This window comes from Amphiura filiformis, chromosome 8 (genome assembly GCF_039555335.1).
Source record: "Amphiura filiformis chromosome 8, Afil_fr2py, whole genome shotgun sequence".
Classification (NCBI taxonomy): domain Eukaryota; kingdom Metazoa; phylum Echinodermata; class Ophiuroidea; order Amphilepidida; family Amphiuridae; genus Amphiura; species Amphiura filiformis.
Genome location: NC_092635.1, coordinates 51433098 through 51461027, shown reverse-complemented (window position 1 = coordinate 51461027; position 27930 = coordinate 51433098). Strand labels below are relative to the sequence as shown.

The 27930-nt window shown below is 35.4% G+C and overlaps 1 protein-coding gene across 3 annotated transcripts in view; it reads left to right on the top strand.

Annotated features, from left to right (window-relative positions):
* The first annotated feature begins 12523 nt into the window (after window positions 1-12523).
* LOC140159189 (uncharacterized) overlaps window positions 12524-27930 on the top strand; it is a 53223-nt gene continuing 37816 nt past the window's right edge. The window contains exons 1-3 of one of the 3 annotated variants that reach the window (XM_072182573.1): window positions 12565-12975; window positions 14375-14596; window positions 17509-19365. In XM_072182573.1, coding sequence (XP_072038674.1) covers window positions 14390-14596; window positions 17509-19362 — 2061 coding nt within the window. In that variant the 5' untranslated portion in view covers window positions 12565-12975; window positions 14375-14389 and the 3' untranslated portion in view covers window positions 19363-19365. Of the gene's footprint in view, window positions 12976-14369; window positions 14597-17508; window positions 19366-27930 lie in introns of those variants that run through there. The other 2 variants (XM_072182572.1, XM_072182574.1) reach the window with 2 other exon arrangements.

Below are 27930 nucleotides of genomic sequence, written 5' to 3'. Positions count from 1 at the left end.
ATTCTCAGGGAAGAATTTTGGCGAATCCGCTGAATCGATTCAAGCGTAAAGATTCAAGCAAAATGTGTACCAGCGTGAAATTTTTATTTTATTTTATTTTTATTTTTTAATTATTTATTTTGTCGGTTTTGTAGTGTCCCTGGACCTAGACCTAGATGCTAGGATCATTCATGGTTGACCTAAATTTTTTGGAATTTCGGGCACCCGGGCAAGGTATTTCCTGCCCGGGTAATGTAATTTCGGGCGGGTACCCGCGAGCCCGCCCGAAAATCCCTGGCTTAGTTGACACCACTAATATAATTACATTTAACAGAAACACTTAATTATCATGTACCTGGCTGAATTTTATAATATTAAATCCATGATTCTTAAAATCCATGGATTTTCAAAATTTGCGAGAATCTTGGATTCTCGCAAAATTCTTCTGCGAGAATCCAAACGGATTCTCGCAGCAGCTTACGAAATTCTAACCCTGATTCTATATGGTAAACATCTCAAAAATGTGTCACATAGGGCAGCTATCGCAGATGGGTCTGTCTTGTGCTATCCCCTAGATGTGTGTTCCATAGACTGACTTGTGTCTGTTGTAAAGTACACATTCATGCATAAGAACTTTGAATGCCATTGGCACATAATAACATAATTCCAGCACTCGACCACAGCAGCTGAAAGGAGTATCCCATCAGGCTTTACGGTACCATAAGGCCAAAAAAAAATATTGTTGTGTTGCCCTCAAGTGGAAAAATGGGAAATTTGGGTAGGACGGTCGGATTATTTTATTTATTTTTTTTAAACCTTCAGTTTTTAAAAATCCCCTCAAATATTAAATAATGCTTGTTCAATTAGGGACATTTGTCAATTTTGACTTCTGGATACCTGTTAGACAACAATTAAAGACTAGTCTTACAATAAAATATTAATTTTAAGTGAAAAAACATTGAGTTTTTGAACAAATCTGTAAAAATCATCATTCAAAAAAAAAAAATAATAAAATTACGACCCTTTTTTTTTTTCAGGATTTAGGGTAGAACGGTTGAGGGCAACACAACAATAAATTTTTTTTTGGCCTAATAGAGCTACACGTGCAATAGAAAAATTATCATGAGTACGACATGACATGACGAAGATTACTCAAGGACTGTAGCTTCAAAATTGCACACGATAGTTAAATATTTGATGCTGGAGTCCATCATGTTGTCCATTGCTATCGGTTTTTTTTGTAGATCTAAGAAAATGTACACAAAATCCCTCACTTCAACTTTCAATTACTCACTCAAATTACGAGTGCTTGGACTTTTGTTTGAAAAAATATGACCCCTAAAGTATAATTGTGAAACTATCTATATGTCTTAGTATTTATAAGCAGCTCTTATATTTTGTGTACATTTGCTATGGAGCAAGCAAATACACTGCAATGCATGATGGGATAGCCCTTCCAGCTGCTGTTGTTGACTAAATGAGGTAAAACAGCACTGTAACATTATGATGATATAAGTGTATCCTATGATGTAAGTGTGTGTTTTTGGTAATTACATAATTACCTTGTATTATGTATATGACTTGTATAATGAATCTGTTCCTTGTATACCAAAACTGCAAGGCAAAAACTTGACTTGTACTATAGCTAATTCACATCAGATTACGCAACTGTCAACAGACAAGAAAGACTTAACATAGGAAAATGAAAGCTTACTCACACTTTGTTAGGCTGATATTTGGCCACAGTTGGGCTTGACTTGTTCTCTTGAAAACAGTAAGAGCAGTAGCTGCCTTGTGAATATTTGGCAATTTATACACAGTATATTGTGCTCATCTACACATGGCAACTATACATGGCAGCTATTGCACTTACCCACTTCTGGCACTGAGCAGTCCAAGTGTGAAGGTGATTTGATCTACAATATTATAAAGTGTGTAAGAAATATGAGTAGCTATGATGACCAGGATGTCAGCAATTTAAAAAGAATTGTAAAAATCCTTGTAATTACTGTATCTAATGCAACTTACAAATTAATTACATTATTAATATTACTTTGTTGAAATTTTAATTTCCAAAAAGTACCTACTTCTTCTGCTGGATGCAATTATTTTCTCTGTCAAATATGTTAAAGTATAGATTCTCGACACATGGATTACAAACAGCGGTATGAATTTAATATTTCTATAGAATTATGATCCAGGTGTTCATCTATGTGTTGAGAATGGGCAAATCCAGATGAAATCCATGCACCCTGTATGGAAGACATGATCTTAAACTTCCACACAGGGGGTGTAAATTTCAAATGGAGTCACTCCTTTAGGTATCCCCATTTGAAATTCATACTCCCTGTGTGGAAGAATAAGGCCATGTCCAGGGAGGGACAAGTGATTTGCGCGGAGATTGCGCGGAACTTTTATTCCGTGCAAATCATGTATCTCTGCCCATAGGAAAAAAATAGCCAATTGCGCGGAAAAAAAGTTCCGCGCAAATCACTTGTCCCTGGCCATGTCTTCTACATGGGGTGTATGGATTTCAATTGGAATTGCCCAATCTATGGTAAAAGTGCCTTGATTATGCCTTCCAACCACACAACAATTGTATTAATTTTGTAAAATAAATGTCATCAATTCAGAATTTCAGTTATGAATAAGATATGAGTTATAGAGATGAGTATATAATTATTGGGAAAGATCCAGTAGAATTGATGATATTTTACTACTGTTCTCAGTGACTAAAAATGAGCTATATGCAACCCCTAACTTATTGCATGTCACAGGCAGTGTGAATTTCAGATGTGGTTAGGCCCAAAAAAAAAGTTTGTCTCAAAGCTCACGAGCGGTTTGAAAAGAAATGCGAAATGCATTTTTTTTTTTTTTTGTTATTCCGACTTGGTATTTTTATGGTATTTTGAGAAAAAAAATCTGATTTTCGCCGATTTTTTTCCGGAAAAAACATAAAAAAATTTGTATTTTTGAAATAAAAGAAATGTCTGCATTTCTTTTTCTTCAAATTGCGCGAGTTTACAAACGTTCGCGCAAGCTTTGAGACAAACCTTTTTTTTTTGGCCTTATCCAAATTGGTTTATTGCATCTGAATTCTGAAATCCCTGTGTGGGAGATTAAGGTTATCTTCCATAAGGGTGTATGGATTTCAACCGGGATAGCCCAATGATTTGCCCGTTTGAGCAAACTTGACATAAATATCAGGGGAAAAATCAATGAAAATGTGCGTAAAATATCATATATTTCCACTGGGTATGAGTCAATAGACCTTTTAAGGATTTGATCGAAAATCTTTGGAAATTATTCCAGAAAGATGTCGCATGCAGTAAATAAAAACACCACAACCAATCTCAGTTCACACACTTGGCGATAACGTGTTCGATGAGCATGTGACTTGGCTTGTTCACCAATCATATACCATGTTGATGTTCTTGGCTGACGTGTATCCACTGCATGGTCGAATATATTAAAATCGCTGGAAACCAATTGGTTGAGTTTGTTTAGATATTTGAACATGAGTGGTGGTTTTGTTGTTGTGAAAAAAGGTCTAGAAGTGGGTCAAAGGTCAAAGAAGTGGGTCAAAGGTCAAAGAAGTGGGTCATGAAGGGAGTAGTGCAATGCTATTTTTACACCAGATGCATTGGGGTTGAAGTGAAACATTTGTATGAAAACCATTAAATTAGAAATTAAGGAATTATTGCTTCAATTCAAAATTCCTCAAATCTGTTCTTGGGAATATTAATTCGTAACTCACCACCTAATTACCTGCAGAGAACAGTCTGAAACAGTTTAGTATTCCCATTAATATTAGTTTGGGATAAAATTTGTTTCTTGAATGGTATTCAAAATACATATTATATATGTACAGTTGTGAGAAGTCAAAGTAACACTATTACTTTAAAGCATTATTTTTGCTATTTCTACAAGAATTGAGAGATATGAAGGAAGTGTATCATCAAATTTCTGATTTTACAAATGATATCAAAATAATTATTTAAAATTTGATAATTTTTCTATATTAATATAAATATGTGCCTCCTAGAGGTCCCGAAACCACATGTGTATAGAATCATGTATGTCAGTAATACAAAATATTTGTATAGCAGAGTATCATACACATGTATCCTACTAATGTAATATATATCTTTGTGCAATTTGAGTGAAACTACTAGAACAATGAGGCCCGATGAACAAAACTACACTACAAGATTCCTATTATATGGCTGCCTGCACAGGTACACAGTTGCCAAGGTACCTGACCAGCCCGGTTCATACAGAGTACCTATACAGTACCAATGCTGCTACTGCACATGACCCACCAGCAGTGGTACTGCACTGGTACTACAATAGTACTCCTCTGCTATTGCACAGTACCAGGTGACTGTGTACCTGTTCAGGTGGCCCCAATAGGAATTGTGTTGTGTAGTTGTATAGGGATGAAGGGGTTAAAAATTAAATGTTTTTTGTAAACAGGTAAATAAAACCATTGATGTTACTATGAAACCACTATTATGTTTTTATGGAGGGGCAGTCCTATGGAACATATTTGGCTTTGCCCCCCCCATTCCTATGCTGGCAGAATGGATTGATAATCTCAGGTTGTCATTTACATGGAGTGTGTTTTATTAATAGTATATCATTCCAAATCAAGAAGTTAAGTGTTTTCAAAGGGAATTTTAAATATTTGTATGGAGAATTGCCTGTATATTGTTCACATGCCCAAAATTATGGTGGATATCATTGTTTTCATTTTTGGAGACTGAAAAGTATCCAATTTGAAAGTGCAGCATGACAGGTCAGATACTGTGAGGTGTCCAGTTTCAGAGTATGTATATGTGACCTGCTCCCACAAAACCAGACATAAGTCACAATTTTGAAAATGAGTTTTTGATGTCATCGTTTAGTATAGGTCTTCTGCTTTCATTTGATACCAAAATTATGTTTCTGGGACATGTGGTCCTCATTCTACGGTCTTTCAAAGGGAAGGGGGAAGCGACACATAAAAAAGGCAAATGCAAGAAAAATGGCTTTAAAGTTGTAAAATGACATGTTAAAGGACTTGGTTTGGCTCAGAAAGTGCTAGATTTCAGTGCTTTAGATGTAAAAGAATATCTTGTTTTCAATGGTAGGTTAAAGTAAACATATTAAGGAATCAAAAAATAATAAAAACTGAAAAACAAAATCTGCAAGGTTTTTCACCCATTTCCCAACTTTGACTCGCCGTATCTCAAAATGGCTGAGTGCGACTTATGGCGGGTTTCGTCAGAGCGGGTCACATATTGAAGGTCAAATACCGAAATACCAAAATATCTACGGTCTGGGGCCGTATTCCATGAAGCCGAAACAGTACCAGACCGTAGATATTTTCCCGTATTTCATGAGAACAAATCGGGTGTAACAATTTTCACCTTTAGTGAACATGAATTCTAATATCTTCTGACTTGTTTGTTAAATTTGCTGAAGGAATTTAGTTTGATAATCTTACTGAAAAGTAGACCAGTTTCTTCCTTGCTTTTAAGCAGTGCAGCCATGCCACAAGTGAAATATGTGTGTGAGTCGAAGGATATCGCACAAGTTATGTAGGTAATACTGATTTTATCCATGTGGTGTTTGACCAATGAGATTACAGAATTCTTATGAACTAAAGGATAAAGAAAGATATCCAGTTTGTGACTACTTAAAAGTATCCAGCTTGAGGATATGGATATACATGTAGGTATCCAATTCAGGAGTGTGTGGATACTGAAAGGTATCCATTAGCAAGTGTGGATACTGTAAGTGTAGTCAATCCAAAGTGAATTGATCAGTACTTGAATATGAAAATGGTGCAAAAAATATAAATCATGTTGCTGTGAGTCTTACAGACAAATTAATTCCGCTGCCTCAGTTTATACAAGCTTACATGTATCTGTGATTTAAGGCGCTATCAATGATTGGCTAAATCTGGATAATCATCATTTTTTTCAATAAGTTTTTATAAGGAGTAGAGCATAGATGTGCTATAATTAAAGACAGAGATAAAAACAATTTATCGCGTCTGATGTCACTGTCAATTACGATCCTTGATTGGTTTACACAGGTTAATCAGCGCCAGAAAGGAAGACCGATCTATCTGGTGCTGATCGGAGAAAAGGAATAGCAGCAAATGGCGAAAAAAGTTCGTACTTTTACAAGGCAAAAAGCAGCTTTTCTAGGCATTGTGGACATGGTGCCTTCACCAAAGAAAGTTTCCCACTATAAAGACCTAACTTTTGAGATGGTTTGCATGTCGAAAGGTGCAAAACTAACAATAAGGCGCCCGGTTATAAATCCGCGTTCAGCAAGTCCTCATCGACACTTGTAAACAAACCGTGCTCGAGTTTGATTGACAGGTGACGTCAGACGCAATAAATTGTCTTTATTTTTGTCTTTCATTATAACATACCCTGTAAGTGATACGACTGAACATGACCTAATAAGGGTTAAATGGCACTTTTTAGTCAATGTTGGAGGAGTGTTGTCTGTAATTGGGCTATTTCATTTAAAATCCACACTACCCCTGTGGAAGATTTGGGAAATATCTGCCACAGGGGGAGTATGAATGTCAAATGGAATGAACACATTAGCAGCTCCATTTGAAACTCAGCCTCCCTCAGGGGAAGATTCAGGTTGAATCTTTCTCAGAGGGTGTATGAAATTCAAATGGAGCTGCTAATGTGCCCATTCCATTTGAAATTTATACTCCCCCTACTGTGGTAGATATTTCCCAAATCTTCCACAGGGGTAGTGTGGATTTTAAATGGAATAGCCCATTGGACACTTGTAGCTATGCACTGTGCGCTTTTCCAGTTGAAAACCACACACATGAACTTAATCTCCCACACAGGGGGGTATATTTCAAATGTAGTCACCCATTCAGGTAACCCCATTTGAAATTCACACTCCATGTGTAGAAGATTAAGGTCATATTTTCCTTTGGGGTGTATGGATTTCAACTGGAATAGCCGATTGAATAGAGATTCACATTTACCACCTGTCATATTTCTTTTCTTTTTGCTAATGAAAAATACCAGTGTGCATAATGGTACTTCACTTTTATGCCATTCCACTCCTTTATGGGGTTTCCTGATAGTGCTTTTAACAATTGTGATATTTATGTACCATATGTGACCTAATAAGTGCCCAGGGTGCCTACGCCAGTCTTGGGGGGGGGCTCTTATTGAAATGATGAAAGGAAAGGAAAAATTGGTAATTTACACAGATAAACATTGAGAATAAAGTGTGTCTGAAGTCAAAATAATTATAATCCTGATTCGAGGGGTCTTTATTGTCATTTTATTTAGATTTTTGATCAAACTTAGTTGTAAACTTATGCATTAAAATGGGGGGGGTGCTTAGATGGTTATTACTTTTGTAGGGGGTGCAAATACAGGAGGGTGATAATTAGGTTGAATATGGTACATGTAGCAGCATTGTAGCTTAGCTAGAAGTGTCAATTACAATTGTTTTTTATTAAGAGTAGTCAAACTACATTTGTATTTGTGCAACTCCGCAAAGCAATCTTCAGGATCTGTTAAAGCCATCTCACATCAAGTCAACTGTTACTCAAGTGCTAAACATATCTTTTTATTATATTTTTTTTTTCATTCAGTAACAATTTCTCCTTTGATTTCAATTTATTTTGTTGCATTTTAAGGTACTTGGTGCATTTAAGTATATGCATTTTTGCTGTATATATCTGTATATATGAGAGTCTTCAACATATCAGGTACTTAGGATCAATATTTTATGCTATATGCAAGAAGATAATGTAATATATCAAGTGTTTATAAAACACTGGGTCTGGTTGGAGTAGAGAAAATGGATTATTCTTTAGTTGGCTTGAAATTTTGCCTGCAATAATTAAATATTTAGTTATCAGCTGTAGAAATGGTTAAGTCAACCATTGTTTAGTGTGCAATTGCATTTATATATCAACTTCATGTGCTAGAGTTGATTTAAAAGTCAAATGACCGTTAAATACTGAAATTTAACTTCATTCAAAATTGCATTTAACAGTCAAGCATACATATCTGATATGTTGGTTTATTTTGAAGCATGTTGGTTTATGTTATTTTCTTTTGAAACGTTTGGTTTCTTTTGAAACTGGTACACTTTCATAGGATTAAAAAAAGAAAAAAATTAGGCAAGAAAAAAAGTTTGTTTCCCGTAGGACGTAGGTGGCCTTAAAAACCAAAATGCTTTTTTTTTTTTAATATTTTATTTTTAGAGTTGGGATTTATGGTTGTGTCTCAATCACTTATATTTAATGTCATATATCAGTGCAGAGCATGTTAGATAAGTTTTAGGGAAAATTTAGGTTGATTTTCATATGATTTATTGATGTTATATTACTTGAAAAACAAGATGCAAGTGAAAAAAACCTTTTCAAAAATTGTGGTATTCGCTTTTTAACTTTGAAAATTTCTTTTTTTTTCTTGATATCTAAAATGAAAAACAAAATGTGGTAAAATTTCTCCAAAAATGAAATGGGCATGGCCTACGGGAAACAATTTTTTTTTGTTATCTTAACCTTGGAGAACCATGTTGCAAATACATAAAATGAGTCTTGCCAATATTCTTATACAAAGATTTTCAAGAATCAAAGTTGATTCTTATAAAAGTGTCAGAGTCTGCCCATTTGCCATTTGAACCGGGGTCATGTAAAATTTATTTGACAGAAATAACTTGCTTTTCTTTCTTTTCTTTTTCCTTCATGTAACAAATAGTTCTGTAAGCTGCCAATTAGGCCTAAAAAAAAATTGTTTGATTGGCGTAACCCGACCGACCATAATTTTTTTTCATGTTACGCCAATCAAACAATTTATTTTTTAGGCCTTAGATGTTGTATTGGGTTATTCCAGTTGAAATCCACACCCCCTATGGAAGACTTAATCATCAACACAGGGAGTGAGAATTTCAAATGGGGTTACCTGAATTGGCGACTCTATTTGAAATTCACACTCCCTGTGTGGGAGATTAAGATCATGTCTTCCATAGGGTGTGTGGATTTCGACTGGAACAGCCCATGTATTGATTGAAACTTTTTTTTCAAATCATCAACGGAAATTTATAAATTTATTGCACTCTGTTATTTCGCTTGGTATTTTATTATATTAGTAGTGTTTTTCTAGGTATAGGTAGAATGTTGGAATGGAATATTTTTTTGTTTGCTTGTTTAATTGTTTGCTTGTCTTTTTTTTTTTAATTGGTAAACTTGATAAAATGAAAAGAATTTCATTGCATCATGTGACAGTTTTGTTTCATAGATACTTCTTTATTTCTGCAATATTTTCATGTAAGTTAATGAAAGTTTAAAAATGACAAAATGTTGTTACAAAATCTATGAATTCCGTTCACCCTTCTGTTAAGACTCAAACAATAATAATTATGATAATAACAATAATAACAATGATGAATGGATAATGTCATATTGACAGATTTCACCATATTTGGTTTGTGTTTGAAACCTGTGTAGACGGGCTAATCCATTTAAAGTCCGCACTCCCCCGTGGAAGATTTTGGAAATATCTTCTACAAGAGGAGTATGAATTTCAAATGGAATTAGCACATTAACCAACTCTGTTTGAAACTCACCCTCCTTCTGTAGAAGATTCAGATTGAATCTTTCTCAGAGGGTGTATGAAGTTCAAATGGAGCTGCTTAATGTGTTCAATCCACCTCCTGGGGAAGATATTTCACACATCTTCCACACACAGGGGTTGTGTGGATTTAAATGGAAGAGCCAAATATCAGCCACCCTTGTTTGATAAGTTGCGATAGCAATCACAAAACATTGAATTCATGGACTGCCTTTTGAGGAGAGCAAGAGCAATTGCTCTCCTACTGCTCTCCATAAATCTGATATAAGAACATGTTTTTTAGCTCTCCTTAGTGAACCATTCTGTCGCTACATTCTATTGTAAATGCTTCAAACAGCTCTCCTTGATGGCCCCAGAAGAGCTATTTAATGCTCTCCTGAAAATTTCAAATGGCAGTCCCTGGAATTAAATGATGTGCACTCACATGTACATATATTATATAAATATACATCACCATGGGAATCTCTGGCTTAGTATAGAATACACACCACACCCTGTGATTAATGTTGGAGTTAAGATTAGGGTTAGAGTGCGGTAGGTATTCTATAGCTATTCCAAAGCCTCAAAAGTCTGTATATCATTAGTACATACACATGGCACCAATCCGTGCTATCAGCCCCAAATAGGTGGGAATTAGGGTTTTGTTAATTGCCTGAAAGGAAGGTAGACCCCTTCTGGCGCCACAACAGAGGCTCTGGAACTGGGGACCTGCCCCAACCATTTTGGTGGCCATGGGCAGGTACCTTTGGGCCAGGCCCCAATGGCCACCCCCCCCCCCCCGGCCCATATTTAAAATGTTCCAGATCCTATCAATTAAAGCCCACTATATTGGTGCTGATTACAAAGTGTAGCTGATTATGTGTGTTAGGGACTGGTCAACATTTATGCGATGGGGATGGGTATTATAAAGGGAAATACAACTATACATGTATAAACCTAAACTTGAATGTATAATTATATCAAATTTTGATGGCTACTTACGCATACAAACTTTAAAGAGACTTTCAGAGATCTGACAAAACGAATTGCAGAAGTCACTTAAAAATTGTTGCTAAATCGGTAACTGTAAACCATTTTCTTTTTTCATATATATCGACAAAATTTGAAGAAAATGGAAAGGTTCCATCCATCTTTGACAATGCATCCTCTATTAGCCTTTTCGACATATGGGACACAATAGGATGGCGCTGCAGGAAATGCGTCAAGTCTTTTAAATTTGCTGGGTTTTACCCATATTGAAGACTGCCCTCCTATTGTGTACGCCATATCTCGAAAAGGCTAATTGGATTTGCATGGAGTTCTTTGTGCTCGGGCATAACAAATTAAGATTGGTTTCTCTTAACAAGATCAGGGGGTGTCTACCCTATGATGTGTGTGGGAAATATTGTAGTTTGGGGTTAACAGATCTCTTAACGTCCCTTTAATTCTATGATCTCACAATGCTGTCATCAAGCAACTCTTGTAAGTTGTTATTGATGTCTATTACTGTCTATATTTTTTTGTTTTCTTGCAGTGAATTTCTAATAAGAAACTTACATAATTATTTAAGATTATAATTCAAAATTGAACAGAGAAATGTTTTTTGTAAGATATTGATTATATAAAGTGCAAATGAGATATAAATAAAAATGCAAATGAAAATTGAAAATCTTATAAACATATTATGAAGTGTTTCTCCTCTTTATTTTTCTATCACAGCCAGTAGACTTCTCCGTAGTCCATTTGCCCATCATACATACTCTAGCTTTTATATTACATAAAAACCCCGGGCTAAAAACACCGATTTGTATTAAATTTATGCAGACTTGATAGATTGTCCACAACTGATTTTTTCAGTAGCCATACTCCCTCTATTGGCTAGTTCCTCAATTTTTTACTCAATAACTTGCATTGGATAACAATATTATTAAGCATAGGGCCTACATATACTTTACATATACTGATTATATAAACCCTTTTTTATGAACATTTATTGAATTGTAATAAACATATGGGGGGGGGGGCACTCAAGTTAACGGTGAGCCTATGTGCCTGTCATCTTTAGGTTCAACTAGAATTTTATTATCAAAATGTCATAAAATAATGCAGAAAGTTTCAAATTCTCTTACTTCAGCAAGTTTGTATTGTAAATTTGGCTAATTTGGACCCCCTTTTTCAGAATGATATTCCAAGTGACCCCTTTTTCAAACTTTAATACCCAATGGCCCCCTTAAATTGTAAGAACCAATGACCCTATCCCTTTTTTTTACATCCCGATGTCGGTACCCAGGAAACAACGTTTTCGACATTATTCGCGAAATGTTGGAAAAGGTTGCCAGAAAATGTTATATAATATAGGGCTAGGGTATAAAAAGTTTTTTTAGGCCTAACATTCAAAAACATTTTTTGAAAACTTAGTGCAAAATTTCTACCATATTTCAGTGTTGACGAAATATTTGGAAAACAAACATTTTGACATTAGGGCCTATATAAAACGTTTTAAACATTTTCATGACCATTATAAACCCCGACATTTAATGTTATTAAAACGTTTTTACCAAACCCCAAAGATAACCCGTTAAAAAGCCCGTCACTTCTAAAGTTGAGTCCCCCAAATTATAAAGAAATGCCAATAGCTATCAGGGGTAGATGACCGATAGTGCACTTTTTAAAAATGAATTGGCCTATTCCATTTTTATATTAGCCTATGGGCATAATACTAATACCGTTGCTGTGAATTAATGTTGTAATGTTTCTAAGAATTTGACATGCAACATAGTAAAGTAGGCATACGTCACAGATGTCGTCTGCTATTTCACCACGCGGTAATCCCCTGATCACGCAATCGCGCCTCTCATGCAAGTTATATGCAACTCATGAACTTCAATGCATACGATTAAAGGGGTTAGGAAGCGTGAAACCACATTTTGGTTAAAATGATAGGGTGAATACATTTTGAACAACACACGTTGAACCTATATAACCACTTGTAATTAATTTTTAGTAAAATCTGCACTCTTTGTTTTGCTTTCCCGCTCTTAGACGGGTATAAATTATAGTTCAGAGAAGTATAGAATGAAGTTACTCATTTTTTTGGGTCTGTCACTCATCGATCATCGTTCATGAACTCGAAATCTTTGATGAAGTTTTGACTAAAGAAAATAAAAATTTCAACATTTTCTTTCTACCATTTTGTTTGGTGATGTATGAATCATTATTTGCTGGACTTATTGTAGCAAGGGAAGCTGTTTCAACCAATAGACCACGCTAGAACCAAAGAACATTGCATCAAGTAGCTCTATTTTGTCACACTTCATCGTCATTGAATCTGTTTTTCCCACATAATTCGGGTCAAGTAACCTTAAACTGAGAAGAAACTACAAACCAACATCACGTAAGTACATAATTAAAATGGGTATTTAGAATTGAAATAAAAGAAGAATTAAATTATTTTGAATTCGATAGTTCTTTCGATACTTACCGTTAAAATGTTGCCTGACTGATCACGTGTAGGCCACCTAATAACATGAATAAAGCCACAGCATGACAGTGCAGTCTGAGGTTAACTGAAAATCTCAAAATCATTGGGATGTCGAATATACGTAAGATTTAACAAATCAAATAATAATATTAGGCAAAATGAGAGAAAAAACAAATCTAAGTTCCACTTGCACAAACAACGAATTTATCTAAATCCTGGATCTAAATCCAATTACTCAATATTCATGAAACATGCATGTGAAAACATAAATATGCAAAGAAGTCTGGTTTTGGAAACAAAATTAATTAAAAAGGTCGTATAGACCTATATTATTCAATGTTTTGACGTACCGCATGTGACGAGAGTGCGCTGAAGTATATCAGTCTGGTCGTAAAAAGTATAACAATGAGTAGAGAATAATGTCAAATTCCTTTGTATTTAATTGTTTTCATAAATGTAAAAATAGTGTTATTCAGGACCTTGACTTTAATAACTTTGTTATTTGCATGCATGTAGTCCATAAAATAAACATTGTTAACTCAAAATATTGTAAACTGAGAACTGGTTCATTCTTTCGTCTTTCCTGATTTCCTATTTTCTTTGAGAACTGATTCATTTTCGTCTTTCCTTCTCTTCTCTTCTCTCGTTCGATATGAAAATTTCTGATTGAATGAAAGGAACACTTGAGGTTTTGACAAAAACCAATCAAAGATGCCTATTTTCTACCAGATCTTAGTCATCTCACACAGCTCTTATGATGTTATACACTCATCCGTGCAGTATAACACAGACTGCGTAGAGGCTCGACTCGCTGTGCTTGGAAAAAACTGTGTAGTTCCTATTCGGGTGTATCGAGGTGGAAAAATTTCCGCTTCTCTTCTCTTCCCTTTCTTTCACTCTTTCTTTCCTTCCTTCTTTCTTTCACTCTTTCTTTCACTCTTTCTTTCTTTCTTAATGCTCTGCGTGCTAGCCATGCGCTTCAATGGAAAAGGTTCAAGTTTTGAAATATTTTTCAAAATATCAAGAGCTATCTTAAGAACTACTGAATCAATACTAGGCTTGTTTGTACTCATTTTAATGCATTTTTCATGCTGATTCCAAATATGGTCATGAAAATTTACATTTCTGAAATTTTTGAAATTAAAAAAAAAAAATTAACTTGTCGTCTGCAGTCGACACCCGCGTGAAGAGAGTTAAACTTGTTCTTTCTTGCCTGATTGCTTGCTTGCTATGGTTCTTTCTTTCGTTCGTCGTTCGTTTTCTTTTGATTGATTGATTAATCATATTATGTATCTTTGTTCGTTCAGGACAGTTTATCTGAGCCAACATGGACGTTGCAATTGGTCATTGTTGGCGATGTGAGAATGCCATCACAAGAGAAGTGAATTGTCGTCAATGTGGTGTAGCCAAGTATTGTTCAGATACATGTTGTCGTCGAGATCAATACAGGCATCAGCCAGAGTGTGAGGAATGGAGACCAAAACGATGCAGTAATCCAACATGTACCAGCGATTCTCGTCAGGCATTGAAAGAGGTTAGATTCAGGGGGTTATTTATCTCTTTCTAATAACATAAAACCTAAAAACATATTGCTTGGTTGCCCTTCCAAGACAAAAATTTAGAGGGTCTGAAAGTCGATCCTTTTTTCTTTCAAGGGCTCTTCCACCATTTTTCCTCTATTTTGAAAAGGCTATAGTATTAACAAATGCTTGAACATATTTTATTACAGCAAAACTTTGCGTTTTGGGACTAGTACTTCTTGAAAGTAATGGTAATAGTTCTTGTTTTTAATCACATAATAGTATTATTTTAATGATTATGAATAAAAAACAAATATAAAATGTCCTTGATACTATCCAAATTTAAGGTTTCTTTTAAATAAAGAGATTGAAAAAAAAACTAACGCAAGATTTCTAATTCTTTTTTTAGTGGGTCATGGAGGGCAACCCAACATATATTTTTGGTTTAATATAAAAACAACAACAAAGAAAACAGAAACAAAAAGTATAGACTTTTGAATTGGTTAATATTAGGCCTGCTAGTAGGCCTGCCCGTCTGCATTGTGTAATTAAGACTTTTGAACGGAAGGAAATCAATGATTTACTTTCAGCTTAAGGGGTACTACACCCTGGCCAATTTTGTGCCTATTTTGCATTTTTTCTCAAAATTATAGTGCATTGGTGACAAGTAAGATATGTATATTATAGGGGCAAGGACTACAACTACTGCACTGAAAATTCAGCAACTCAAGGCAAGTAGTTATTGATTTATTGATCAAATATTGGTTTTCCTCATTTTTGACTGTAACTCCACAACCGTTGTCTGTGTTGAAATACAGTTTCCAGTGCAGTAGTTGTAGTCCTTGCCCCTATAATACACATATCTTACTTGTCACCAATGCGCTATAATTTTTGAGAAAAATGCAAAAATAGGCACAAATTTGGGCAGGGGTGTAGTACCCCCTTAATTACTATGTCATGTCCAAAAATGCGACAATAGGTTAGTCAAATAAAAAAAAATTACCCACCACTAGTTGCAACAGAATCCATTTTGCATGCATCCATCTTCCAAAAGCTCACACAAAAACATATCAAAAGTCCCCAAAAATCCAAGTTGTGGAACAGTGCCTAATTTCAAAATGGGCGCTTTTTGGGTGAAATTTCAAATTTGGCCAAATCTTGCTAGTAAAACCATATTAATGTATTGCTCTCGTCATAAGGATTAAAAAAAGTGTTGTTTTTTTGTTGTTGTTGCTTGCTCACAGTGTGATATTTCTCATCTTGGTCTGTTTTTATAGAATGTTGTTGTATTTATGTATTTGTATTTTTGTAATACGGTACACAGTTAAGCCTTTGGCTGCGATGTGTTTGCTAATAAAACCTAAAACCTAAAATAAGATTTGACTAACTTTGAAATATCACCCCTGCATAATTATATAAGCGGTCATTTTGGATTTATGCTTAATTACTATGTCATGTCCAAAAATGCGACAATAGGTTAGTCAAATAAAAAAAATTACCCACCACTAGTTGCAACAGAATCCATTTTGCATGCATCCATCTTCCAAAAGCTCACACAAAAACATGTCAAAAGTCCCCGAAAATCCAAGTTGTTGAACAGTGCCTAATTTTAAAATGGGCGGTTTTTGGGTGAAATTTCAAATTTGGCCAAATCTTGCTAGTAAAACCATATTAATGTATTGCTCTCGTCATATGGATTTTTTTTTTTGTCGTTGTTGCTCACATTTTGATATATATTTCTCATCTTGGTCTGTTTTTATAATTATAATGTTGTTGTATTTATGTATATTTATATCTATTTATGTATTTTTGTAATACGGTACAAATTTAGCCTTTGGCTGCGATGTGTTCGTTAATAAAACCTAAAACAAGATTTGACTAACTTTGAAATATCATCCCTGCATAAGCGGTCATTTTGGATTTATGCAAATTAGGTAATGTTCCACTACTTGGAATTTTGGGGACATTTGATATGTTATTAAATATGCTTTTCTGAAATGAATGGTGATTAAATGGATTCTGTTGCAATTAGTGGCGGGTTAACCCCTTTATCTTAATTTGACTAGCCTAATCATGCTAATGGTAAACATGGTAAAGCCTCTATGCTTTCATGTTGGACTTTCATCCTGTACACTCCTATAGGGCCTGGCTTTATGATTTATCGCAAAGATCTCCAACAGAAATATTAAGAATAGAAATTTCATACTGCAGCATAAAAGAGAATGTTGTATATTATGCCAACCTTGCATTTTCTATTTGCTTGTTAAACCACAGACATTGTATTAATCGTGTTGTGACCATCAGTGTTCATGTTCACTGAAATATACGCTGTTCTAATCATGTAAGAGGAAGAAACGTGTTTGAGGTGTTTTTGAGGGACCAGTAAACAATTACGGATGGCATGATGCAATTTGTTTATTAATGTGACTTTGTATTTAGTATCTAAAATTGACAAGAAAGTTTCCTTTTTGCGATATTGTTGTTGGTAAGCTTAGATACTTTGTTAGAAAGATATAGATTCGTAAATGTACTAGGGCTATAAAATAGAAGCAAAAGGGTTTGCGGTGGCAAAGAGATGGGGGTCAACGAAATTTAGTCAAGAAATTTCAGAATAACACTTCCCTTTTATTTAACCTTAATGCCCTCACGTGGTTTGGTCGGAAGTGCCCTATTGTTGCCTGCCCCGCGGTGGCATCCAAGCTGTACTAGTATTTTAGCCCTAAGTGATGCTTATTGCAGTAGTTATGGGCTAATTACAAGAATTTATGACGATCGTAAAAATTAAACGTGGAGAATTTTTTTAATTCTTTAATTAAAAAAAAGCAGAAGCAATGAATACCTTCTCAAACAACACTATTTTGTTTTGTTTTTGTGATGAAATGACTAATGACTAATTCCCGCGTTTATTTCTCATAATCGTTTGCAGTGTACCTCTTGCATTGAAGCTTCATACTGCGGTACAGATTGCCAAAAGGCACACTGGAAAGACCACAAACAAAAGTGTCGGGAACGCGCCCAAGAAGTACGCACGAAAGGAGCAGCTCTACAGAGCTATTTCCAGCAGCAGTGTGGCATTCCTTTTGCAGTTCCATATTACTTCGGTAACGCGCTGGCGATCGACATGCTCAACCTTCAAGCAAATGAATGCAAAATGAAGCTGAAACCCGAAGACCAAGATCCTTTGAAGAGCAACTTTGCCATTCTGTCCGCCGGTTGCGGTAATTTACGAAATTGGATCCATACGGTAGCGTCTTTACCAGCCGACTTTTCGGGCAAGCTCCACACCTTTCTCAATGATTTCGACCCGTTTGTGCAAGCCCGAAACGTCTTACAACTTTATATGATGGTCATGCACCAAGATGAAGCAGATATAGCCACAAGTATCACCAATATCTGGTACTCGCTGAAAATATCTGAAAAAGACTATAACCTGCTTGTGGCTTGTCTTACCGCACTTCAAGATCTCACATCCAGTAAGTTGCGTGAAGTCACTGGAGGCGTTATACAACTTACAGAAGCAGATATGGCTCCCATGCGAGAGGTATGGCAATCATGGCTAAATCTGGAATGCCGCAAAGGTCATCCCAACTACATTGATCTTCAAGAACAAAGACGGGAAGTGTTTAGAAATGCACCAAATGCCGCTGAGGGTATTGATGTATACAAGAAGGAAATTCCCAGCGATCTCGTACCATCTTACGATGATTACATAGCAACTGGACACTTTCAGCCACTTGGATCAAAACGCAATGATCTTCAATACGACAATCCAACGTTAACTGGCTACAGGTTTCGTTATGGCCGTAACGATGTGATGAAGGTACTGAAGATATTGGCATCACCGAAGAAGGTTAAGTTTGTATACTGCATTAGTGATGATTTGTCTCCGTTTGGTTCATGGGATTATCTTAAAGTGAAGAAGAACCACTACCACAAATCAATGATAGTCATGTTCCATGGATACATCACGGATCAGATACAACAAGCGATGAGATACTTGAAAGCTGGTCATCTTTCCGTCTCCTTTATCGTATGGAATTGCCTTGAACTGACTGTAAGACTTGATCCAGAATCGTGCAAATGTGATCGCATCTTTACGTCCAACATTGCCGACTACTCGGGCACACAGCCACTGCTCAAGGTCATGAAACCTCTCCTGAATCATGAAAACAAATCCTCGACGATTGTTACACAGTACTGGAATTGGTATGGTCTATTTCCATATGCGAAGGTAGATGGTCCTGCATCTGCAGGCGCGAGTCGTACTAAAGTTCTTGTCGAGTGTTCCATTGCAGCCGTCAAGGATACATGCATTGATATAGTAGGGGAAGCACCTTTGAATAATCCAGTGTTCATGAGTATCGAATGCAGGAAAGCAGCAGGACGGGGTCCATTTTTCTTGCAAGAATACTTCAATTACACGACGTACTTTGTCAGCTACTTGAGAGCCGAGTTCATGGCATTCAACCAATCTCTTGGAGGCGTTAGTGATGACGTTCGCCATACCGTCCACATGCAGAGCCTTCTTGAGCATTCGGGATTGAAAGGTGCTGAAGCTGAGATGCCTACCGTGAAGTCTGGAGGAGAAGCAGCTACCGCCAAGCCACCACCCTTCCAGAAAGTGAGACAAAGGGAGGGATTAGAAATGCGGGATTTTAGGCGCGGGGAACCAAACAAAGTTGTTCCATTCCGGTACAGGCGAAACGTCCGGCGAGTAAACCTATTTCGTGGTATGGAGCGAATGCTAGAATGGTATATCCCTGAAAGTCTTAACAATTAACGTCTACAAGTCGCTATTGACTGTACATAGAACATTGAAGACGTGCTCCTAAAGTAGTCGAAGGTAGCACGTGTGTTATTTGTTCAAAACAGTAAAATTTCAATCATAATGATTGTAGTAACAAAATATGAAGCTTTATCACCAAGGTTGAAAGTTGTAGATGGCATTGCATTTCTGTGGTGTTATCGGTCATGTTGTTATCTTCACGGCGTAAGACATTTTATACAATAACAAGGTAATTTGTTATTATCAGCCACTCCGTGTGGAACACTTGGATCCTGATGGAGTAAATCGATTCATCTCAATACGCTGGCGAAGTTACGTAATAAATCGGATTAACTACCATAGCAATAGGTGAAAACAATTTTGAACATATCGCGCTGCACTACAAGCAGGTTAAATTAATCACCTGTGTATGTCTGCAATCATAGATTGAACACAATACTGGTCTTTTCAAAGATACTAATCTTACAGGTGCAGGTGCCTCAGCATGATATGGTTCAATGCAGAGGTACCCCGTGAACTTCACTGCGGCGCGGTATATTCAAAACTGAATTGTTTTCACCTATTGCTATGGTAGTTAATCCGATTATTACGTAACTTCGCCAGCGTATATGCAACTATGTGTATATGCTTGAGGAATTTTCTTTTCTATACAGACATTGAGACATTCGACGTTCAACAATAGGTTTAGCCTGGATATTTTGAAGGACAACTCATAGCTGAATAAATTACATCGCTGAGCTATTAGCGATTGGTTTTTAACCAATGATTGGTTTTTAACCCATCGCTCAACGAGCGCGGAGTATAAGTTCAGCTTATTTTGTAATAGCAGCTACTCTCAGCAGCCGGTGGGCAGTTTATAAAGACACGTATTTTGATGCAAGTCGAATTTATATATGTATGTATTGGTTCGTCAGTACGGCCTATACAAAATAATTCTTTACCTGGTGTGGACGATGTGCAATTATGCTTGTTTATATTTATAGGTTAATAAATGCGGGAGTCAAATTGTACAAATAATGCACGCGTACCAAGATGTTGATATGCATTGGGCACATTCTCCGATAAAGCGTTCAAGTTTGGTCTCGGGAATTGCAAAATTCCAACCACGAAGAATTCATGAAAATCATTCAGAATCGTAAACCTTAATAGTTTCAGAGCACAAAACAATGCATGGGTGATTTTTCAACAACACTTCAGTTTTGAGCAACGCATTGGGGGAAACGTATCTGTGGTATAAACGTATCTGTGAAGCCCTTTCACACTTTTGTCTTAATCGTGCAAGTGTAAAAACTTACCGACTTAATACTCATACTTGATCAGTCATCACCCAATGTACTAAAGTCTGGTATGGTATTTGGCTTCATTTATCACAGCGTTTTTTCCGAGGGGAGTAAAATTTAGGTAACGTATCTGTGACGACGAACGTAACGTCAGGATTTTTTGCCATTAATAGACCTGATTTTTTTTTACTTTGAAACCATTGTGTTATGTACCACATATATAATATAACTATGGAGCCTGCTTGATCCATCACATATGGGTCACTCCATATGAAATCAAGGAGGCGCCCACCTGACCCCTCAGATTTGCTTTATATTTTAGTCATATGTTGTACCTGTAAAAATATTAAAAACCTGCAAATTTGAGGTCTGTAGCTCTTACGGATTTTCTGTGGCAGCCATTTAAAATTGGAGTGGGGGTCTAAATTTGGACCCAAAAGTTGCCCTTTAAATAAATTTCATCTTTGGGAGTCTGTGCCTTCTTTATAAAAAGAAAGAGGTCTGAAACTTTGCATACACAATAACTGCATGCCCAATTTGTCAAAAAATAAAAAAATAAAAAAATCTGTAATTGCGCGTTGTGTCACGGGGTCATTAAATATGCAAGAAAAAATGTAATGTTTTGTAAACTGACAAGTTTAGCCCCCTAAATTCACATTTTTGTCAGATTAATTATTTTTTGTTGTCACCGATGCTATATATAGGATAAATACAATGCATACCCAAAAATTGGGGTCACAACTCATTTACATTTCGAACAGCGCCCTCACGAAGATGAAATTTATTGCAACATATGGAAAAGTAGTCTCTTTTGCTCAAATAAAAGGGGTCCCACATTTAAGCAATGGGAGAAAATTGTCTTTTTTCACTTTCAACTTCAATTATTATAACGGGAAAGTCTTTTATTGTTTGGCTCACTCTTAATTGTCTCATGTATATATTAAACTCTACTTTCCCCGATTTTCAAGGAAATCTGATGAAAGACCTAGTCGTACAGGAGCACTAAACACTGCAAGGTATTCCCAAAATCTCTCTCAATTTACTGCGAAATACACTGACATGCACCCCGTGTTCTTAAAGTAGCGTGCTATAGACGGCCCTCACTTGATAATAGTCAGTCTGATTGACTTGGCTCACACGATATTTCCGAGAAATACTTTGCCAGATTCTACTCTCTAAAAAGGAGTCTGATTGGTTACAAAATGCCGTCGTACTGTAGGAAAAACCATACCCTCTTCCGTACAGCCCTGCTTAGTGTGCTGTGTGGTAATGTATGCATTGTGCATTGACCTCGAACGCCTCTGTACACACAGTGTGCACACACTGGAGTCGAGAATAATTTATTTAAAGAGACTTTCATAGGAAAACTTTTCCATATATTCAACATTTTCAGGGGGCCCAAAGTCGATGTGGTCCACCTTCAAAGTTTATAAAACATCACTTTTATATAACTGCTAGTCTTAAATTACAACTTTGCTAAGTCCCAGTAATTGTATAGGTTGACTTCATATAAAATGACAAGCCCAAAGTTGACCATTTTCTTATGATTGCATGTAGTGCAAATGTGCCGAATGCGGAAGGCTTGCAAGTCAAATTGGCCCCAATATTGAAAATAAAATGGAAATAAAAGTAAATATGGCCAATAACTATGCATCTAGTCATTTATTTTCAATATTGTGGCCATTTTGACTTTTAAACCTTCCGAATTCGGCACATTTGCAGTGCATGCAATCATGAGAAAATGGTCAACTTTGGGCTTGTCGTTTTATATGAAGTCAATCTATAAAATAAACAGCTTTATTGCTTTATACTTTCTAGGCATGTTACAACCTCTAGCCCCACACATTTTAGCACGCAACTCCTAAGTATTAGTTATATTAATAAAAGTCATTTCTTTCTGACGAAAGAAGTCTGAATACGACTTCAATCTATGGGCGACACAGATTTGGCTTTTTGAACACTTACCAAGAGATCTACTCTTTTGTGTAAATATAGACGAAGTTGAACAAATTATGTATTTGAACACATTAAATTTCCTACATGCTACAGTAAGTAACAGTATTTAGGCCAAAAAAAAAAAGGTTTGTCTCTGGACCTTTTGGCTAAAAAGCTATGTGCTATGCTTTTTTTTTTGTTGTTGGAAAAACAGGCTATTAACCGTCACCTCCTAAAACCCCTAACCTAAACCCTAACCCTAACCTATACTAAAAAATATGCTTAATGATTCAAGTTCCCGTTCAAGTTCTGAAAAATTTCGATCACACGACGTGACAATGTAAATGTTGTGAGTAGTGCCAATGAAAAATTGGTGCAAAATTCAGCACCACAAATGTTGATGTGCGCCGCTATTTTGTCGTACATTTAAACATTACCGTAAGTAAGGAGTACAAAAAGTTGACATTTATGTGTTGAGGAAACTCCAATATTTACTCGGCATGGTATGAAAATTAGTTAAATGATGATCTTTTCTCTGGTATACCGATATGAAATCGCTTATCGAGCAGCAAAATATCTGCACATGGGGAATTCCCAGTGACGTGTTCTAGATCTACAAGTAGAGTCGATTGTCCCGCTATTTCGTTCGCAGAGCCGTTACTTGCATACTGTTTCAAGAGATCGGTATTCAGAGCGAACATGTCATACAGTTCTTGGAGTATTTATTTTTGACATTTTGTCAGAAATGATCGCCAATTGATTGTGCCGAAAATGATTGTGCGCTAAATCTCATTTTAAAAGCTATGCGCGCGGGGTCCTGAGACAAACTTTTTTTTGTGGCCTTAGTGCTGCTTTTGTTAGGTCCCTGCATTTCGTAACCATGGTAACGGGTTGCTCAGTGTGTGATTTTCAATGAACGTCGTCTGCTATTTCACCACTCGGTAATTCATAATGAAACGGCAACGTACCAGCTCGTCCTCGCACACCGACACCGCCTGGCTAATAATTATTTGGTGCAGAAGGGACACTAAAATGAATACACGGGATCGATACACGTGAATTGCTATGCACGATTTTGATATCAGACGAAAAGGTTAGAAAATGATGAATATCTCCCGTCATGATTTTTTTCTCAAGAAACCAGATTTGGTCTCATAAACTTGGAAATACGTGTTGAACAGATATGATAGTCGCTAGAATGCGCTTTGAAAATTGGCCGTGCGCTTTGAACTCAAAATTTGACCATTTTATATTGCGTTGGTCCTGTTATGGACTACAGCGTGCAGCGTGTACACAGCTAACTTCTACCAGTACTGGGCCAGTAATAAGCCGCTTTATCACTCGCCCAGTACTAGCACCAGTACTGGGCTAGAAAAAGTCAGCGCTAGCACTGGGCAAGACAAAGTCGGCTAGTACTGGGCAACTACTAGCGCGCTACGTATTGGGCTCGCAATTGCGCCGGATCTGTGCCTAGTGCCAGCCGACTTTGACTGGCCCAGTAATTATTTCACCAGATCTGGCCAAGTACTTGTGGGTGACGCGCTCATACTAGCGAAACAGTTCCCAATCAATTATGTTTTGAGTTTTTTCACCCGTTTCACCATGTTCACGCGTCTGGTTTTGAAGCCAGTTTTTAGGCTTTTAAATAATATTAGAACTTCCTCGTTGTGGATATGAATTATAGGCCCCGATGCTGAGCCTTCGTATAATATAAATGGCAACTTTTTTTAAAAACAATTTATATTAAAAACAAGCCTGGCTTTGGCTTTGCCAAGCCTCATGCATACGCATAGGCATAGCAAATGCACGAATACCAGGCCTACGTCTACAAGACTACATGTCTATTCCAACTTGTACTGTATAAATTATGTAAAACCCTATTTTTGAAAGTTTGAGTAGGCCTAAATAAGGAATCAGTACAATGAGAGTTGTAAATTGTAACGGCCGAAGTTCAAAAAATGATACGGTAGGCCTACATGCCTTGTGTGTAGCCGAAATGCAATTTATTTGGATCAGCTTAGGCCTAGGCCTATAGTTTAACGGTTTCGATCAGTGTTCTTTCTCAGTGAAAAAGCAAGTGCAAGGCAATTTTAGAGCTAGGCCATAGGCCTATTTGTAAATAAAAAATCCATTTTAGGCTAGGCCATATTTTAAAGGTGTGAATCGGAAATTTCACTATCTCTTTTTTGTCAATGTTAAGCCTTTTTCTAAAACTAAAGTCTTTATAATTTTTTTTTTACAAAAACGGTGTGGGGTTTTAGACTGATGGGGTTCCGACAAAAAATAATTTTTACTAAAAGTCGTTTTTTAATTTAAAAGGTTGCTTTTTTATGAAAAGTAGCCTTTTTCTAAAAATACGTCTTTATAAAAAAAAAAGTAGGCCTAACCTTTTTTTCTAAACTTAATATAATGCCGTCTTTTTTTCATCTAAGTCGTTTTTGTTTAGCCCCTGTGTTTAGCGGGGTTTCGGACTGACATGGTTTCGGACTTTTGGGGTTCTGCCGAAAAGGAAGTCTTGCTTTTTTGTTTTCTGAAATGACATCTTTAAAAAAGTCGCCTTTTTTCTGAAATGGTATCTTTAAAAAAATTGCCTTTTCCCTGAAATGACATCTTTAAAAAGTCACATTTTTAAGAATATCATTGAAAAAATCACTTTTTTTCTGAAATGTCTTTTACTAAAGTCGCCTTTTTTCTGAAATGACGTCTTTTTAAAAAAAGTCGCCTTTTTCTGAAATTACGTCTTTTTTAAAAAGTTTCTTCTTTTCTGAAATGACATCTTTTTTAAAAAGTCGCCTTTTCCCTAAATGACGTCTTTAAAAAGTGACATTTTTCTGAAATGGTGTCTTTATAAAAAGTCGCTTTTTTGAAATGTCTGCTACTCTGGGTTTTTTTCCTGACATGACGTCTTTAAAAAAGTCAATTTTTTTCTGAAATGACGTCTTTTTAAAAAAAGTCGCTTTTTTCTGATATGACGTCAAAAAGTCGCTTTTTTTTTTCTGAAATGACATCTTTAAAAAAGCCTCTTTTCTGAGGTCTTTTAAAAAGTCACCTTTTTCTGAAATGACGCTTTAAAAGTCATTTTTTCTGAAATGTCTTTTAAAAAGTCGTGTTTTTTAAAATGTCTTTTTTAAAACAGCCGCTTTTTTCTGAAATGTCTTTTAAAAGTTACCTTTTTCTGAAATGACATCTTTTAAAATAAAAAGTAGCCTTTTTTCAAATGACATCTTTTAAAATAAAAAGTAGCCTTTTTTCAAATGACATCTTTTTAAAAAGTCACCTTTTTTCTGAAATGTCTTTAAAAAGGTCGCTTTTTCTGAAATGATATTTTTTTTAAAAAGTCGCCTTTTTTTCTGAAATGACGTCTTTTTAAAAAAGTCGCCTTTTCCCTAAAATGACGTTTTTAAAAAGTCGCATTTTTCTGAAATGGCGTCTTTATAAAAAGTCACATTTTTTTCTGAAATGTCTTTAAAAAAGTTGCATTTTTTTGTCTTTTTCTGAAATGTCTTTTAAAAAGTCACCTTTTTCTGAAATGACGTCTTTAAAGTTGTTTTTTTCCTGAAATGACGTCTTTAAAAAGTCATTTTTTTTCTGAAATGTCTTAAAAAGTCGTGTTTTTTCGAAATCAGCCGCCTTTTTTCTGAAATGTCTTTTAAAAGTTACTTTTTTCTGAAATGATGTCTTTTTAAAAAGGTCTGAAATGTCTTTTTAAAATAGCCGCTTTTTCTAAAATGTCTCTAAAAAAGTCGCCTTTTTCTGAAATGACATCTTTTAAAATAAAAACTAGCCTTTTTTTCTCAAATGACATCTTTTAAAAAGTCACCTTTTTTCTGAAATGTCTTTTAAAAAAGGTCGCTTTTTCTGAAATCACGTCTTTTTAAAATGACATCTTTCCAAAAAGTTGCCTTTTCTAAAATGGCGTATTTACAAAAAAAATCGCCTTTTTATGAAATGACATCTTTTTTATAAAATGTAGCCTTTTTCTCAAATGACATCTTTTTAAAAGTCAACCTTTTTCTGAAATGACGTCTCTTTTGAAAAAGTTGCCTTTTTCTGAAATGACGTCTTTAAAAAGTCGTGTCTTTTAAAAAGTCGTGTTTTTTCGAAATGTCTTTTTTTAAAACAGCCGCCTTTTTCTGAAATGTCTTTTAAAAAGTTACCTTTTTCTGAAATGACATCTTTTAAAATAAAAAGTAGCCTTTTTTTCAAATGACATCTTTTAAAATAAAAAGTAGCCTTTTTTTCAAATGACATCTTTTTAAAAAGTCACCTTTTTTCTGAATGTCTTTAAAAAGGTCGCCTTTTTTTCTGAAATGACGTCTTTTTAAAAAAGTCGCCTTTTCCCTAAAATGACGTTTTTAAAAAGTCGCATTTTTCTGAAATGGCGTCTTTATAAAGTCACATTTTTTTCTGAAATGTCTTTAAAAAAAGTTGTTTTACAAAATGTCTTTTTAAAACAGCTGTCTTTTTCTGAAATGTCTTTTAAAAAGTCACCTTTTTCTGAAATGACGTCTTTAAAGTTGTTTTTTTCCTGAAATGACGTCTTTAAAAGTCATTTTTTTCTGAAATGTCTTAAAAGTCGTGTTTTTCAAATCAGCCGCCTTTTTTCTGAAATGTCTTTTAAAAGTTACTTTTTTTCTGAAATGATGTCTTTTTAAAAAAGGTCTGAAATGTCTTTTTAAAATAGCCGCCTTTTTCTAAAATGTCTTTAAAAGTCGCCTTTTTCTGAAATGACATCTTTTAAAATAAAAGTAGCCTTTTTCTCAAATGACATCTTTTAAAAAGTCACCTTTTTCTGAAATGTCTTTTTAAAAAAGGTCGCTTTTTCTGAAATCACGTCTTTTTAAAAATGACATCTTTCCAAAAAGTTGCCTTTTCTAAAATGGCGTATTTAAAAAAAAATCGCCTTTTTATGAAATGACATCTTTTTTATAAAATGTAGCCTTTTTTCTCAAATGACATCTTTTTAAAAAGTCAACCTTTTTCTGAAATGACGTCTCTTTTTGAAAAAGTTGCCTTTTTCTGAAATGATGTCATTTTTTAAGTCACCTTTTCTAAAATAATGTTTTTTTTTTTTTTTTTTTTTTCTGGAATGACGTCTTTAAAAAGAGTCGCTTTTTTCTGAAATGACTTCTTTTTATATAAAAAGTCACCAATTTTTGAAATGTCTTTAAATATTTTTTTTTCTGAATAAAAAGTTGCCTTTTCTCAAATGACATCTTTTAAAAAAATCACCTTTACTGAAATGATATCCTTTTAAAAAATTTTTTTTTTTTTTTTTTTTTTTCTTTATAAAAAGTAGTCTTTTTCTGAAATGACGTCTTTGTAAAAAAGTTCCTTTTCTGAAATT